Source organism: Gadus chalcogrammus, chromosome 3, assembly GCF_026213295.1.
Source record: "Gadus chalcogrammus isolate NIFS_2021 chromosome 3, NIFS_Gcha_1.0, whole genome shotgun sequence".
NCBI lineage: Eukaryota > Metazoa > Chordata > Actinopteri > Gadiformes > Gadidae > Gadus > Gadus chalcogrammus.
Genome location: NC_079414.1, coordinates 24,283,127 through 24,294,771, shown reverse-complemented (window position 1 = coordinate 24,294,771; position 11,645 = coordinate 24,283,127). Strand labels below are relative to the sequence as shown.

The 11,645-nt window shown below is 42.9% G+C and overlaps 2 protein-coding genes, 1 long non-coding RNA gene and 2 other non-coding genes across 6 annotated transcripts in view; 3 read left to right on the top strand and 2 right to left on the bottom strand.

The window, feature by feature from the left end:
- The first annotated feature begins 127 nt into the window (after window positions 1-127).
- Window positions 128-6,173, top strand: LOC130379821 (uncharacterized). Of its 2 annotated transcripts, XR_008895160.1 has the most exons (4): window positions 128-1,274; window positions 2,442-2,506; window positions 2,605-2,724; window positions 3,449-6,173. It is a non-coding gene; the product is annotated as an uncharacterized LOC130379821 (long non-coding RNA). The 2 variants fall into 2 exon arrangements; XR_008895159.1 differs by having other exon boundaries at window positions 128-2,506.
- trnak-uuu (transfer RNA lysine (anticodon UUU)) lies at window positions 367-439 on the bottom strand. The gene has a single exon. It is a non-coding gene; the product is annotated as a tRNA-Lys (tRNA).
- Window positions 3,241-3,331, top strand: trnar-ucu (transfer RNA arginine (anticodon UCU)). The gene is given in 2 exon segments: window positions 3,241-3,277; window positions 3,296-3,331. It is a non-coding gene; the product is annotated as a tRNA-Arg (tRNA).
- Window positions 6,174-6,546: 373 nt separating the features above from the next.
- Window positions 6,547-11,042, top strand: LOC130379819 (fibrinogen-like protein 1). Its single transcript, XM_056586877.1, has 7 exons — window positions 6,547-7,547; window positions 8,008-8,158; window positions 8,750-8,909; window positions 9,037-9,134; window positions 9,429-9,517; window positions 9,721-9,941; window positions 10,717-11,042. The coding sequence occupies exons 1-7, from the start codon at window positions 7,362-7,364 to the stop codon at window positions 10,991-10,993; spliced, it is 1,182 nt and encodes a 393-aa protein (XP_056442852.1). The 5' UTR covers window positions 6,547-7,361; the 3' UTR covers window positions 10,994-11,042.
- Window positions 11,043-11,109: 67 nt separating this feature from the next.
- Window positions 11,110-11,645, bottom strand: part of LOC130380122 (microtubule-associated tumor suppressor candidate 2 homolog) — a 38,814-nt gene continuing 38,278 nt past the window's right edge. The window contains exon 18 of the mRNA XM_056587305.1: window positions 11,110-11,645. This exon is cut by the window's right edge and continues 1,423 nt beyond it. The gene's annotated coding sequence lies outside the window, so the exon portion shown is untranslated.

The window sequence follows — 11,645 nt, the reverse complement described above, 5'->3', positions numbered from 1 at the left end:
GCCTGATGGCTACCGACCCAAAGGCCTGGCCAAGGCCCTCCTCCAAGGGGTGGAGGAGGGACCACCACCTCATATTCACTAGCTACTCATCGTCACTAGCTCCTGATCTTCACTAGCTCCTCACAGAGGGGGCATTTGAGGCTTCTCCAGGATAGCATCGGCTTCCTTCTCATCCTTCCCTCCACAAACACGTCCTCCCAGATGGTCCTGAACCGGCCCATCTGGAGGTTGTTGTGGATTTTGTTGTTTTATTACAGATTTGAGTAACGGTAGACCACTCATTTAATTGAGGTCAAATTATACGATATATAGTCTACCTGCTCATGGCGGAACTTTAATAATATGGCAAGGACGAAAAAGAACTACCGCCCGAACAGGGACTTGAACCCTGGACCCTCAGATTAAAAGTCTGATGCTCTACCGACTGAGCTATCCGGGCTCTGAAGGGCTCAGAATACAACATTCTTTTTGAAAAATGGATATTGCTAGGTCAGCGATTACTTCCATAATCCACTTTAAAAGCTATTTGATATCCTTCGTATTTCCCATAACCGTTTAGACGGTGTCGCCTTAATGGTTTAATAATGTTAGATCGCGTCGGATCGGTACAAAACAAAGCATGTTATGACGCCAACAGCAGCCCTACCCTCCTGCTCAACACCGCCAGCGTGGTTCCAGAGACCGACAAGCATGCCTTTTTTTGGGTTACTTTAAATGCAGAAAACAAGATATGAAGTCAACGTTAATTTGATTACGCTAAGCAGCGGAAACTTAAAGGTAAAACGGAACGCTTGAATATAAATAAACCGTATAAATGATACAACTTTATAAACGGCTATGAGTTGGTTTTATGCTCTGGTAAGATCGAAAATCATCAACCGAAATTTCACATTCATGATTCGTCTCGGACTCTGCTCGCAGAAGCCTTACGAAGAATATCGACTTGGATGCCGGCGTGTTCGTACCCAGAGCTGTTGGGATATATATCCTGCGGCCCGGTACCATCAACTGGCGCTCCCCGTCGCCTGTGGGTCGAGGTCGAATCTACCAAGAATTGGCCAATCAGCGCTCGTATCATCTACCAAGAATTGGCCAATCAGCGATCGTATATCGCGTGGCCTTTCGAGCGCCGATCAGCGCTCGTATTGCTACCAAGAATTACTTCACTTCAGTATTTTGATTTGCGAGTGACATTAGAAATTTACGAAAATCTTCACACCTTTCGTTTGATTACTTCACTTCACTTCACTTCACTTCTTATGAACATTTCCGAGGTAAGCCAGTCCTTTCTAGCTATTTTCAATACAAATAAATTGGATAATATCCAATAGTTAACATATCCGTCAAATGCCAAAAGTCTGCTTCGACGATAGGTCGTCGTTCATCATTGTAACGTGTATGAATTATACGTATAAGGTTATGTGTATGTTCAGTAATGCATTTGATTGAATAGGTAACGTTAGTTGTATTAGTTTTATCATTTCAAAAAAATCCGTTACCGTTGGAACACGCAAGACCAGTAAACATAGCTGCGCAGTAAACACAAGTCAGAAGGCCCGTTACTACCAAGCAACAACTAGTACAGTGAATAAGCAGTAACTTGTTAGGTATCTAATAAATCGCTGTGTAATCAGTACTTCATTCAATGCCTCTTCCGTGGTCATTACAATACGGTTTGTTAAGTATCTAATTGTATCAAAAAAAATCGCTGTGTAATCAATACTTCATTCACTGCCTCTTCCGTCAGTAATGACGCAGTTTATATTTCCGTTACATGGCCTATATATGTTACAGCTTATATATGTTACATAGCTTATATTATATGATACACAGCTTATATATGTTACACGGCCTATGGAGAGCTGCCTAGTCTTTATTCGTAATATTGATCTGTTTCTCTCGTTTACTATTCTTAAAACACATTAGCCTATTATATTAAATTCATTCATTATATGTATTGGATTGAATAGGTCCAGTGCCGTTAAAATTATCATTTCATAAAGTCCATCGCGATTTAAAGCAGGTTAACATCCAACTCTACTGCAAAATAGGCATGTAATATAAAATCACTATTCACAGAGCCTAATACTAGTCTGCTGTCCTGCAACAGGGCCATAACGAGGTGGTCACCCTAACTAACCCATAGTGACAAATATACAGAGAGCAGAATATTAAAGCAACATTACGAGGTGATCATGACTGAATATAACCGTTATTAATATAATATTCACAGCTGCCTTAAGTAATGTGTTCAAGTATTTGTTGTATTTTCTTTCTTTGTTCTTAAGATATTAAGTGGTAGGCTATATAACTTTATACAGTAATGGATTATGTCATAGGTATAACACTTTTATGAACTGAGAAGATTCATGTTGATTGTAGACTGTGTCTCTGTAATGGGAGATTTCTTACTTTATTATTGATATTTCCTCCACTTTCAGAATACAAAATGGATCCTAAATTTAGGAAGAAGGATGGCTGTTTACAACACCAAGGTTTCAGCCATGTAAGTATGCAACAATACAATAAATTGTTTGTGTTATACTGAGTTTTACATGTTTTCATATTTTTAATGTACACCATATTGATCCAATTCTTTTTTAGCTATTCCTGCCCTGCCACGCGCTGGATCCATTGAGGCATCATCTGCAGTAACAGTAAAAACGGAACCAACTGACAGCGAGCTCATGCAGGCTGCCGCAGAAGTTGACCCCGACACATCGTGTAAGTGTTTTTATTTTATGCACACAGCCCCCCTCTCTCTCTCTCTCTCTCTCTCTCTCTCTCTCTCTCTCTCTCTCTCTCTCTCTCTCTCTCTCTCTCTCTCTCTCTCTCTCTCTCTCTCTCGGTCTCTGTCTCGGTCTCTCTCTCTCTGTCTCTCTCTCTGTCTCACTCCTCTTGCTGTAAAAAAGAAATGTATGTCATTACATGAGGACATTACAATCATGAATACAAATTTGAATTTAGCATACTTGAATATAATCAAAATGAAGATAGTGTGGTTTATCATATATAATTATTGTATCCATAATTACTGTCATGGTCTGTCTGTTCCTTGTCGTGTTTTGGTGTGTTCCCTGTGTTTCCTGTGCTACTTTGGATATAAATAAACCGTATAAATGATACAACTTTATAAACGGCTATGAGTTGGTTTTATGCTCTGGTAAGATCGAAAATCATCAACCGAAATTCCCAGAGCTGTTGGGTTATATACCCTGCGGCCGTGTATCCTCAACAGGTGGCTCCGTGGCGCAATGGATAGCGCATTGGACTTCTAGTCAAACACTGAGATGTGATTCAAAGGTTGTGGGTTCGAGTCCCACCGGAGTCGCACCTTTTTCTTTCGATACTGGGCATATACTGGGTAGAACAGCATTTAACGAACAGACCGAGGCTCGTTAGCATCTCGCTAATATCGGTAAAAACCCATAGACATCTTATGGCATAGACGGAGCATCGGCTGCTGGGACGTGAGAAATACGGCCGCCATCTTGGAGTGGTCAACCGGGAGCAGCAACAGCAGCAGAAACAGGATGCCGGGCTGTGGTCCTGCTCAAATCGGCGGACCATCCACAATAGGAATCGGGGGATTACTTTTCACAAGTAAGATTTAACATAACCGTACTATTGGTATAATTGGTATTGAATAATAAAACACGCCAAACCATGTGGCCTTTATCATAGCTACACGTATGACAAAAAAACACATGAAAATCAGTGGTATTCAGTGAGGTATGATTAATTAAATATAGGGCTGCAACTAACGATTATTTGAATAGTCGATTAATCTGTCGATTATTTTTTCGATGAATCTATAAAAAAAATAAACATTTTTAATTGCCGCATCTTTATTCAAAAACTGAACATTACTTCAAATTCACAGTGCAGACTGAAGTGTAAAAACACCAGGTTATTGCTCCAACGTCCCAGAACTATTAAAAGTAATATTAAATAATAAAACAATTAAAAAAACATAACTGGGATAACACAATAAAAACATACAATGTATGATATACTTTTATATGTATGTAAGGGATGTCCATGGTTAACCGGTCAAACCTATTGATACCATTTTCGAGACTCCTTGAAATAGAACTTGTAATATTGCTTTAATTGCTGATAAGATGATGATAGTTCAAGATAGGACCTTAAACAGGTCATAATTCTATCTTTACTATCTATTTTATATTACTGGGAAAACAAGTTTTCACAAAAATCTCAATTATTATTTATTTTTTTCTGTTGCATTTGAACGCATCAATCATATTACTGAGCTGACCTGAACACATCACATTTTACATTGTTTGTGACCATTGGTCAGTTTATTTTTTTAAGCTAACTAGCTCTATATCCTGCCAATTTTAACATGGATTTAAAAACTGCATTACTATTTTTAACTGACGGGACTTTCTACACCGTCCGGTTATGTGATTACTACCGCTGCTTTGAATGACTGTTGATGCACGCGGTGCCGACTCCGAGCCCGTCTGCACCACGTCTGCAGCAGCAGCAGCTGACAGTTTTCGGTTGGACTAGACGGATACTGAGTTGAAGGAGTTTTTTTAACCCAAAGACAGTGAAGGTACAACACTTCTATGTAGGCCTACAGTCCAGTGTTAAGATACGACCAAAATACAAGCTGTAGTCGCTCACACTAAAGCTCGCTGTGGGCGTGCATGAACCATGAACCAACCTGTCGGCGGCTGGCTGTAAACAGTGCTGCGCCTACGAGTAACTTATCGATCGCGCGACACAACGAAACGACGACCAAATTCGTTGCCAACGCATTTAGAAATCGATTTTTATCGATTCGTTGTTGCAGCCCTATTTAAATGCGCTGACCGTTCATTGCTCCAGCCAAACGGATTACACTGAGTGGAGCGGATGACCACTCCAAGATGGCGGCCCCACGTCTCGTCAGCGCCAGTAGGCGGTAGCATTCGATGCTCCGTCTATCATATAAGATGTCTATGGTCAGTGCCGCCGCTCCCATAACGCGCACTACGCGCTGCGCGTAGGGCCTCAAGTCTTGAGGGGGCCCCCCAAAAAAAGAAATAATAATAATAATAAAAAAATAAAAATTCTTACTTGTATACTTCTACTTCTGTATATATGGATAACTATTTAATTTAAAAGATTTTGGACATTCCAATACTTGTGTGTACTGTATGTATGTTTTGGCTGTTCTGTGAACTGTGTTTACAAAGTAGATTTAACTTTTGCGTTTTAATAAAATGTTAAACTGTCAGAAACCAATTCTTTTTTTCGGGGGGGGGGGGGGCATAAAGGAGTTATGCTTAGGGCCCCAAAATAGCTAGCAGCGGCACTGTATGCACTGTATATACAGTAGATAAGATAAGAAAGCCCTTTATGAATCCTAAATAAATTCATGACGACCAATAAAAACAACAGTGTTACTCCTTATGTTTTATTTGACAAAGACAACAGTGTTACCCCTTCTGGTTTTTTTCATGACGACCAATAAAAAACAACAGTGTTACCCCTTATGGTTTTTTTCATGACGACCAATAAAAAACAACAGTGTTACCCCTTATGTTTTTTTTCATGACGACCAAAGTAAAACAACAGTGTTACCCCCTATGTTTTATTTGATAAATATAGACCCTTATGTTTATTTCATGACAGCCGATAAAAAACGACAGTTACCCCTCATGTTTTTTCCATGTTGACCAAAAAAAAACGACAGTGCCACCCCTGTCTATGATTTTGCGGGGATCCAAAAATGAGCTGTTTAAAGTGTTAACCTCCGACCTTAACAATGCAGCAACAAGACACCGGACATCGGCATCACGAAGGTTATACTTGACTTTATAATTCACATGAAATAGATATAAGAGTCTTCCAACAGAAGACATCAACCGGACTTGAACCCCGGTCTCCAGGGGGTTAGGCAGAGTGCACTCCACTGCACCACTGAGGCGATGACATTACACAATAATCAATCATCAATAAAGAGGATATACATGACATTAAAATGTATGTGTGTATTTCTATTATTTTCCTTATGTTTTTTTTCATGACGACCAATAAAAAACGACAGTGTTACCCCTTATGTTTTATTTGACAAAGACAACAGTGTTACCCCTTATTTTTTGGTTTTTTTCATGACGACCAATAAAAACAACAGTGTTACCCCTTATGTTTTTTTTCATGACGACCAATAAAAAACGACAGTGTTACCCCTTATGTTTTTTTTTCATGAAGACCAATAAAAACATCAGTGTTACCCCTTAGTTTTTTTTTCATGACGACCAATAAAAAACCACAGTGTTACCCCTTATGTTTTTTTTCATGACGACCAATAAAAAACATCAGTGTTACCCCTTATGTTTTTTTTCATGACGACCAAGGTAAAACAACAGTGTTACCCCTTATGTTTTTTTTCATGACGACCAATAAAAAACAACAGTGTTACCCCTTATGTTTTTTTTCATGACGACCAATAAAAAACAACAGCTTATGTTTTTTTTCATGACGACCAATAAGAAAACAACAGTGTTACCCCTTATGGTTTTTTTCATGACGACCAATAAAAAACAACAGTGTTACCCCTTATGGTTTTTTTCATGACGACCAATAAAAACAACAGTGTTACCCCTTATGTTTTTTTTCATGACGACCAATAAAAAACGACAGTGTTACCCCTTATGTTTTTTTTCATGAAGACCAATAAAAACATCAGTGTTACCCCTTAGGTTTTTTTTCATGACGACCAATAAAAAACCACAGTGTTACCCCTTATGTTTTTTTTCATGACTATGGTAAAAACAACAACAACCGGTTAGCAATTTGTAAAAAGGCTAAGAGAAAGCCCGGAGTTTGTCTCCCCCAATGGTGAACTGCAGAACTGTAGTCATTAGTGACCTTGCTAATTGTAGCTAGAAGCTAAATAAACATTCGACGACGAAAGCTTCAGTTGATACATTGAAAAAAACTCACAATAAGCACTGAATAATTCATAAAAACAACTATTGCAATGTTCAATAAAATACTCTAAGCTAGCCATCGATTTTAATTAGCCCTCATTTTAGCACGTCTAGCATTAGCAGCCGCATGGTGCGCGTGCGATCAAATATTTTATTTGCTAATTCCTCAATTTCACCATGAAAATCTATTTCACAGTGAAGTATTCGTCCTTAAACGTAGTTTCTGGCATATTTTGCACTGCAGAGACAAAGTTTAAAAGCTGTTTCTCTACCGTCATATTTTGGTGTGCTTGTCCCAGAAGGTCGTAGCTTTGACTAAATTGCGTCGATTTAATTGGAGCAGCCACGAACATATTATTTCCACCAGTAGAGGGCGCCTCTGTTATTGGGGAAGAGAAATGGGAGCCAGAAGGAATGCGTGGCGTGGGACCGGCTGACGGTGGGTCAGAATATAAACCACAACGAGCAGTCTCACGCAGAGTAACTACAGTAACTACTTACAGTTACAAACAGTATCACAGAGACGCCACGATGGGAAAATCTGTAGGAGTTCTGCTGAGATATTTGGCCTGTCTGTTACAGCTGGCTCTTGGTCGGCCGGTAAGAACCCCTTTTCTAAATGTATTCATACACTTTTTCATGCATGTATTAATGTTTTTAGTTAAGTATTATCTATTATTATATTATTTCAAGAAGACATTGATCATTACCACAACAGTTTGTTTTCGTATTGTAGCACAGTGCTTTCTAAAGATGAATATAGTAACCCAAAATACTGCAGTGTTCACTTTGTAGAACAAAGTGTTTACCAATGTATATACTCAAGGATCTTTAAGATTATTGTATTATTAATAGAGGGTTTATAATATTATAACATTATTATTCAAAGGTCTATATGATTATAACATAATTATTCAAGGATTCATCCCATTATTATGTTATTATTCACGTGTCTATACGATTTTGTTAATATTTATTGGTCTATAAAATATGCATGCACATGGTGTGTGTGTGTGTGTGTGTGTTTGTGCGTGTGTGTGATGTGTGTGTGTGTGAGTAGGCCCCGTTGGGCCCCTGCGAGCAGCGGGTGGTCCAGCTGGAGGCGGAGGTGCAGGAGCAGCAGCTCTACATCGAACAGCTCCACGCCAGCCAGGCCCGGCAGCTGGAGAACATCCCCAACCTCCACCTGGGCCCGGAGAACCAGTACCGAGGTGGGGGGGGGGGGCGTCCATCGACATGCCTGTGCCTATGTGTGCACATGTAAAGGGACCGGCATTTATATGGCGCTTTTATCCAAAGCCCTTCACAATATTGCCTGACGCTCACCCATTCATGCACACATTCACACACCGACGGCGGAGTCGACCATGCGAGGCGACGGCCAGCTCTTCGGGAGCAGTTAGGTTTATGTGTCTCGCTCAGGGACACCTCGACACTCTCGAGGTGTCGGGGAACTAGCAACCCTCCGGTTACCAGCCAACCCGCTCTGCCTCTCCATCTACTGTGTGTGTGTGTGTGTGTGTGTGTCTGTGTGTGTGTGTGTGTGTGTGTGTGTGTGTGTGTGTGTGTGTGCGTGTGCGTGTGCGTGCGCGTGCGCGTGCGTGTCTGTGTGTGCGTGTGTGTGTGTGTGTGTGTGTGCGTGTGTGTGTGCGTGCGTGTGTCTGTGTGTGTGTGTGTGTGTGTGTGTGTGTGTGTGTCTGCGCGTGTGTGTGTCTGTGTGTGCGTGTGCGCGTGCGCATGCGTGTGTTTGTGCGCGTGTGTGTCTGTTTGTGTGTGTGTGTGTGTGTGTGTGTGTGTGTCAGACTGCTCGGAGGTGTTTGCGGGGGGGAACGTGGCCAGTGGCCTCTACCAGGTGCGTCCCAGCGGCGCTCCGACAGCCTTCAGCGTGTTCTGTGACATGAACAACGGGGGCGGCTGGACCGTGTTCCAGAGACGGACGGACGGACAGGAGAGCTTCGACAGGTACAACACACTGCAGACAGTACACGGTATACACAATGTACACGGTCCTGTCCGTCCATCGTATACGTAACGTGTGTGTGTGTGTGTGTGTGTGTGTGTGTGTGTGTACACATGCGTGTGTGTGCAGGGCCTGGGTGGAGTATAAGAATGGGTTTGGAGATCAGTTCTCACCTAAAGGAGAGTTTTGGCTCGGGAACGACCCCCTGCACTACATCACCTCACAAGGTGAGTGTGTGTGTGAGAGTGTGCACGTTGTAACATTTAAAAGCAGTTGGATTCCTTATTTTGTGTATTTTTCCAATAAACTTCCAATAAAATGAAACGTAACATAGTGTACTGGAATGAAATGGAATACAGTATCGCATAATGTAATGTAGTGTAGAGTATTGTAATGTAACCTAGTGTAACGTAGCATAGCATAATGTAACATAATGTAATCCCATGTTGTGTAGCGTAGGCTAATGTAATATGACGTCACGTGATGAAAATACATGTAACGAGATGAGAGGGCGTTTCCAGGCGACTACGAGCTAAGGATCAACATGGAGGACTTTGAGGGGAACCAGCGGTTTGCCGAGTACAAGAACTTCAAGGTGGACGAGGAGAAGGTAGAACCTCCTCCAGTCAGTACTACCAACTTGTAGTAATACTGATTATGATATTTATAGTAACCCCCAACCAGCTAGTAGGGACCAGTACCAGCTGGTAGTAACACTACTCCCCCCACTGGGACCAGTACCAGCTGGTAGTAACACTACTCCCCCCACTGGGACCAGTACCAGCTGGTAGTAACACTACTCCCCCCCACTAGGACCAGTACCAACTACACCTGGGGGAGTACATTGCGGGGGATGCGGGGGACGCCCTGGGCGGGTCTAGCCAGTGGGGGCCAGGCTCAGCAGGGGTGAAGTTCCGCACCGTGGACCGGCCCGGGCCCCCCCCCCCCCCCAGACTGAACGGGCTGGGAGACGACGACCACGACGACCAGGCCGAGTGCATCAGACTCGACAAGTCGGGGTGGTGGAGCAGCAGGTGGGAAGAGACCTCGTCATGTCGATACTGTCACGACGTCGTGACGTTAGCTTCTTTACTTAATGGTTATCCAACACTATCTAACCCTACCTACCACTATCTAACCCAACCTACCACTGTGAAAGACACTGAAAGTTAAAAAGGCATTTTAGTATTAAAATAGAAAATACAGGCAAAGTTAAAAAAGCTTTTTAGAAAGTGCAATGTATTTAAGATTTAGCAGAAAGTCTTGTTTTAAAGGTGCTCAGAGTTAGCACTATCTAACCCCACCTACCACTATCTAACCCAACCTAGCACTACCTAACCCCACCTAGCACTACCTAACCCCACCTACCACTATCTAACCCCACCTACCACTATCTAACCCAACCTAGCACTACCTAACCCCACCTAGCACTACCTAACCCCACCTACCACTATCCATCCCCACCTACCACTATCTAACCCCACCTAGCACTATCTAACCCCACCTACCACTATCTAACCCCACCTAGCACTACCTAACCCCACCTACCACTATCTAACCCCACCTAGCACTACCTAACCCCACCTAGCACTATCTAACCCCACCTACCACTATCTAACCCAACCTAGCACTACCTAACCCCACCTACCACTATCTAACCCCACCTAGCACTACCTAACCCCACCTACCACTATCTAACCCCACCTACCACTATCTAACCCCACCTAGCACTACCTAACCCCACCTAGCACTACCTAACCCCACCTAGCACTACCTAACCCCAGCTCTCGCTGGTCCTCCGGCGTGCAGGTGCGAGGCGGGGAACCTGAACGGCCACTACTACAAGGGTCCGTACGAGGCCATGGCGGAGGACGGGGTGGTGTGGTACACCTGGCACGGCTGGTGGTACTCCATCAAGTCCGTGGTCATGATGGTGCGCGCCGCGGACATGGAGGCCCCGCCCCCTAGCGACGCCCCCGTGCTGCCGTGGCAACCGCAGCCGCTCCTTGACAACACGGTGGAGGAGGCCCCGGGCGGTCCAGCCTGGCGTTCTGAGGCTGACGAGGGAGGCTGGAGACGTGGCTGATGATGTGTTAGAGTAGAAAACCACTCAATAAAGGTTTCCTTTAAATGTCTTTTGGGATTTTTCTGTATTTATTTGCGAAAGCATCATTTATTTAAAACAAATCAACGCGTGCCGTCATCCAACCATCATCTCTTCCCATCAATGTGGTTGTGTTGAGCTAAACAAGAAATCAGTATTTGTTATCGCAACTAATCAACACAGTTGTATTATCTGCTTTCACACCAAGTGTACATGAAGTATACATTATCAACACCCAACCCTTCTCTGATTAATAATTCAATTATTAATGATTAAAACCATCAGGGATGCTCCCATCGATCAGCCGCCGATCGTAATCGGCAGATATTAATTTGAAATTGTTTGATCGGTGCTCTCTATAAAGGCCGATCAGTATAACCGATCAGATGACGCAAAACATATCAGACCATGACCCCATAAGAGATTCAAAATATGTCCCATCTGATTAAAAAACAAAGACACACAGCCGGTTGGATCGTATACTGCGTTTATTATTGATCGGAGCAGGAGTAGGGTGGACTGCGGCATTGTGGGTAAAGCAGAGATTTCCAAGGCAAGAGAAGAGACGAGGCCGGACAGGCACAGAGCGGGGACTGACCTCGATCTCAGGCCGAGCGTCAGCGGCTTCTTTATC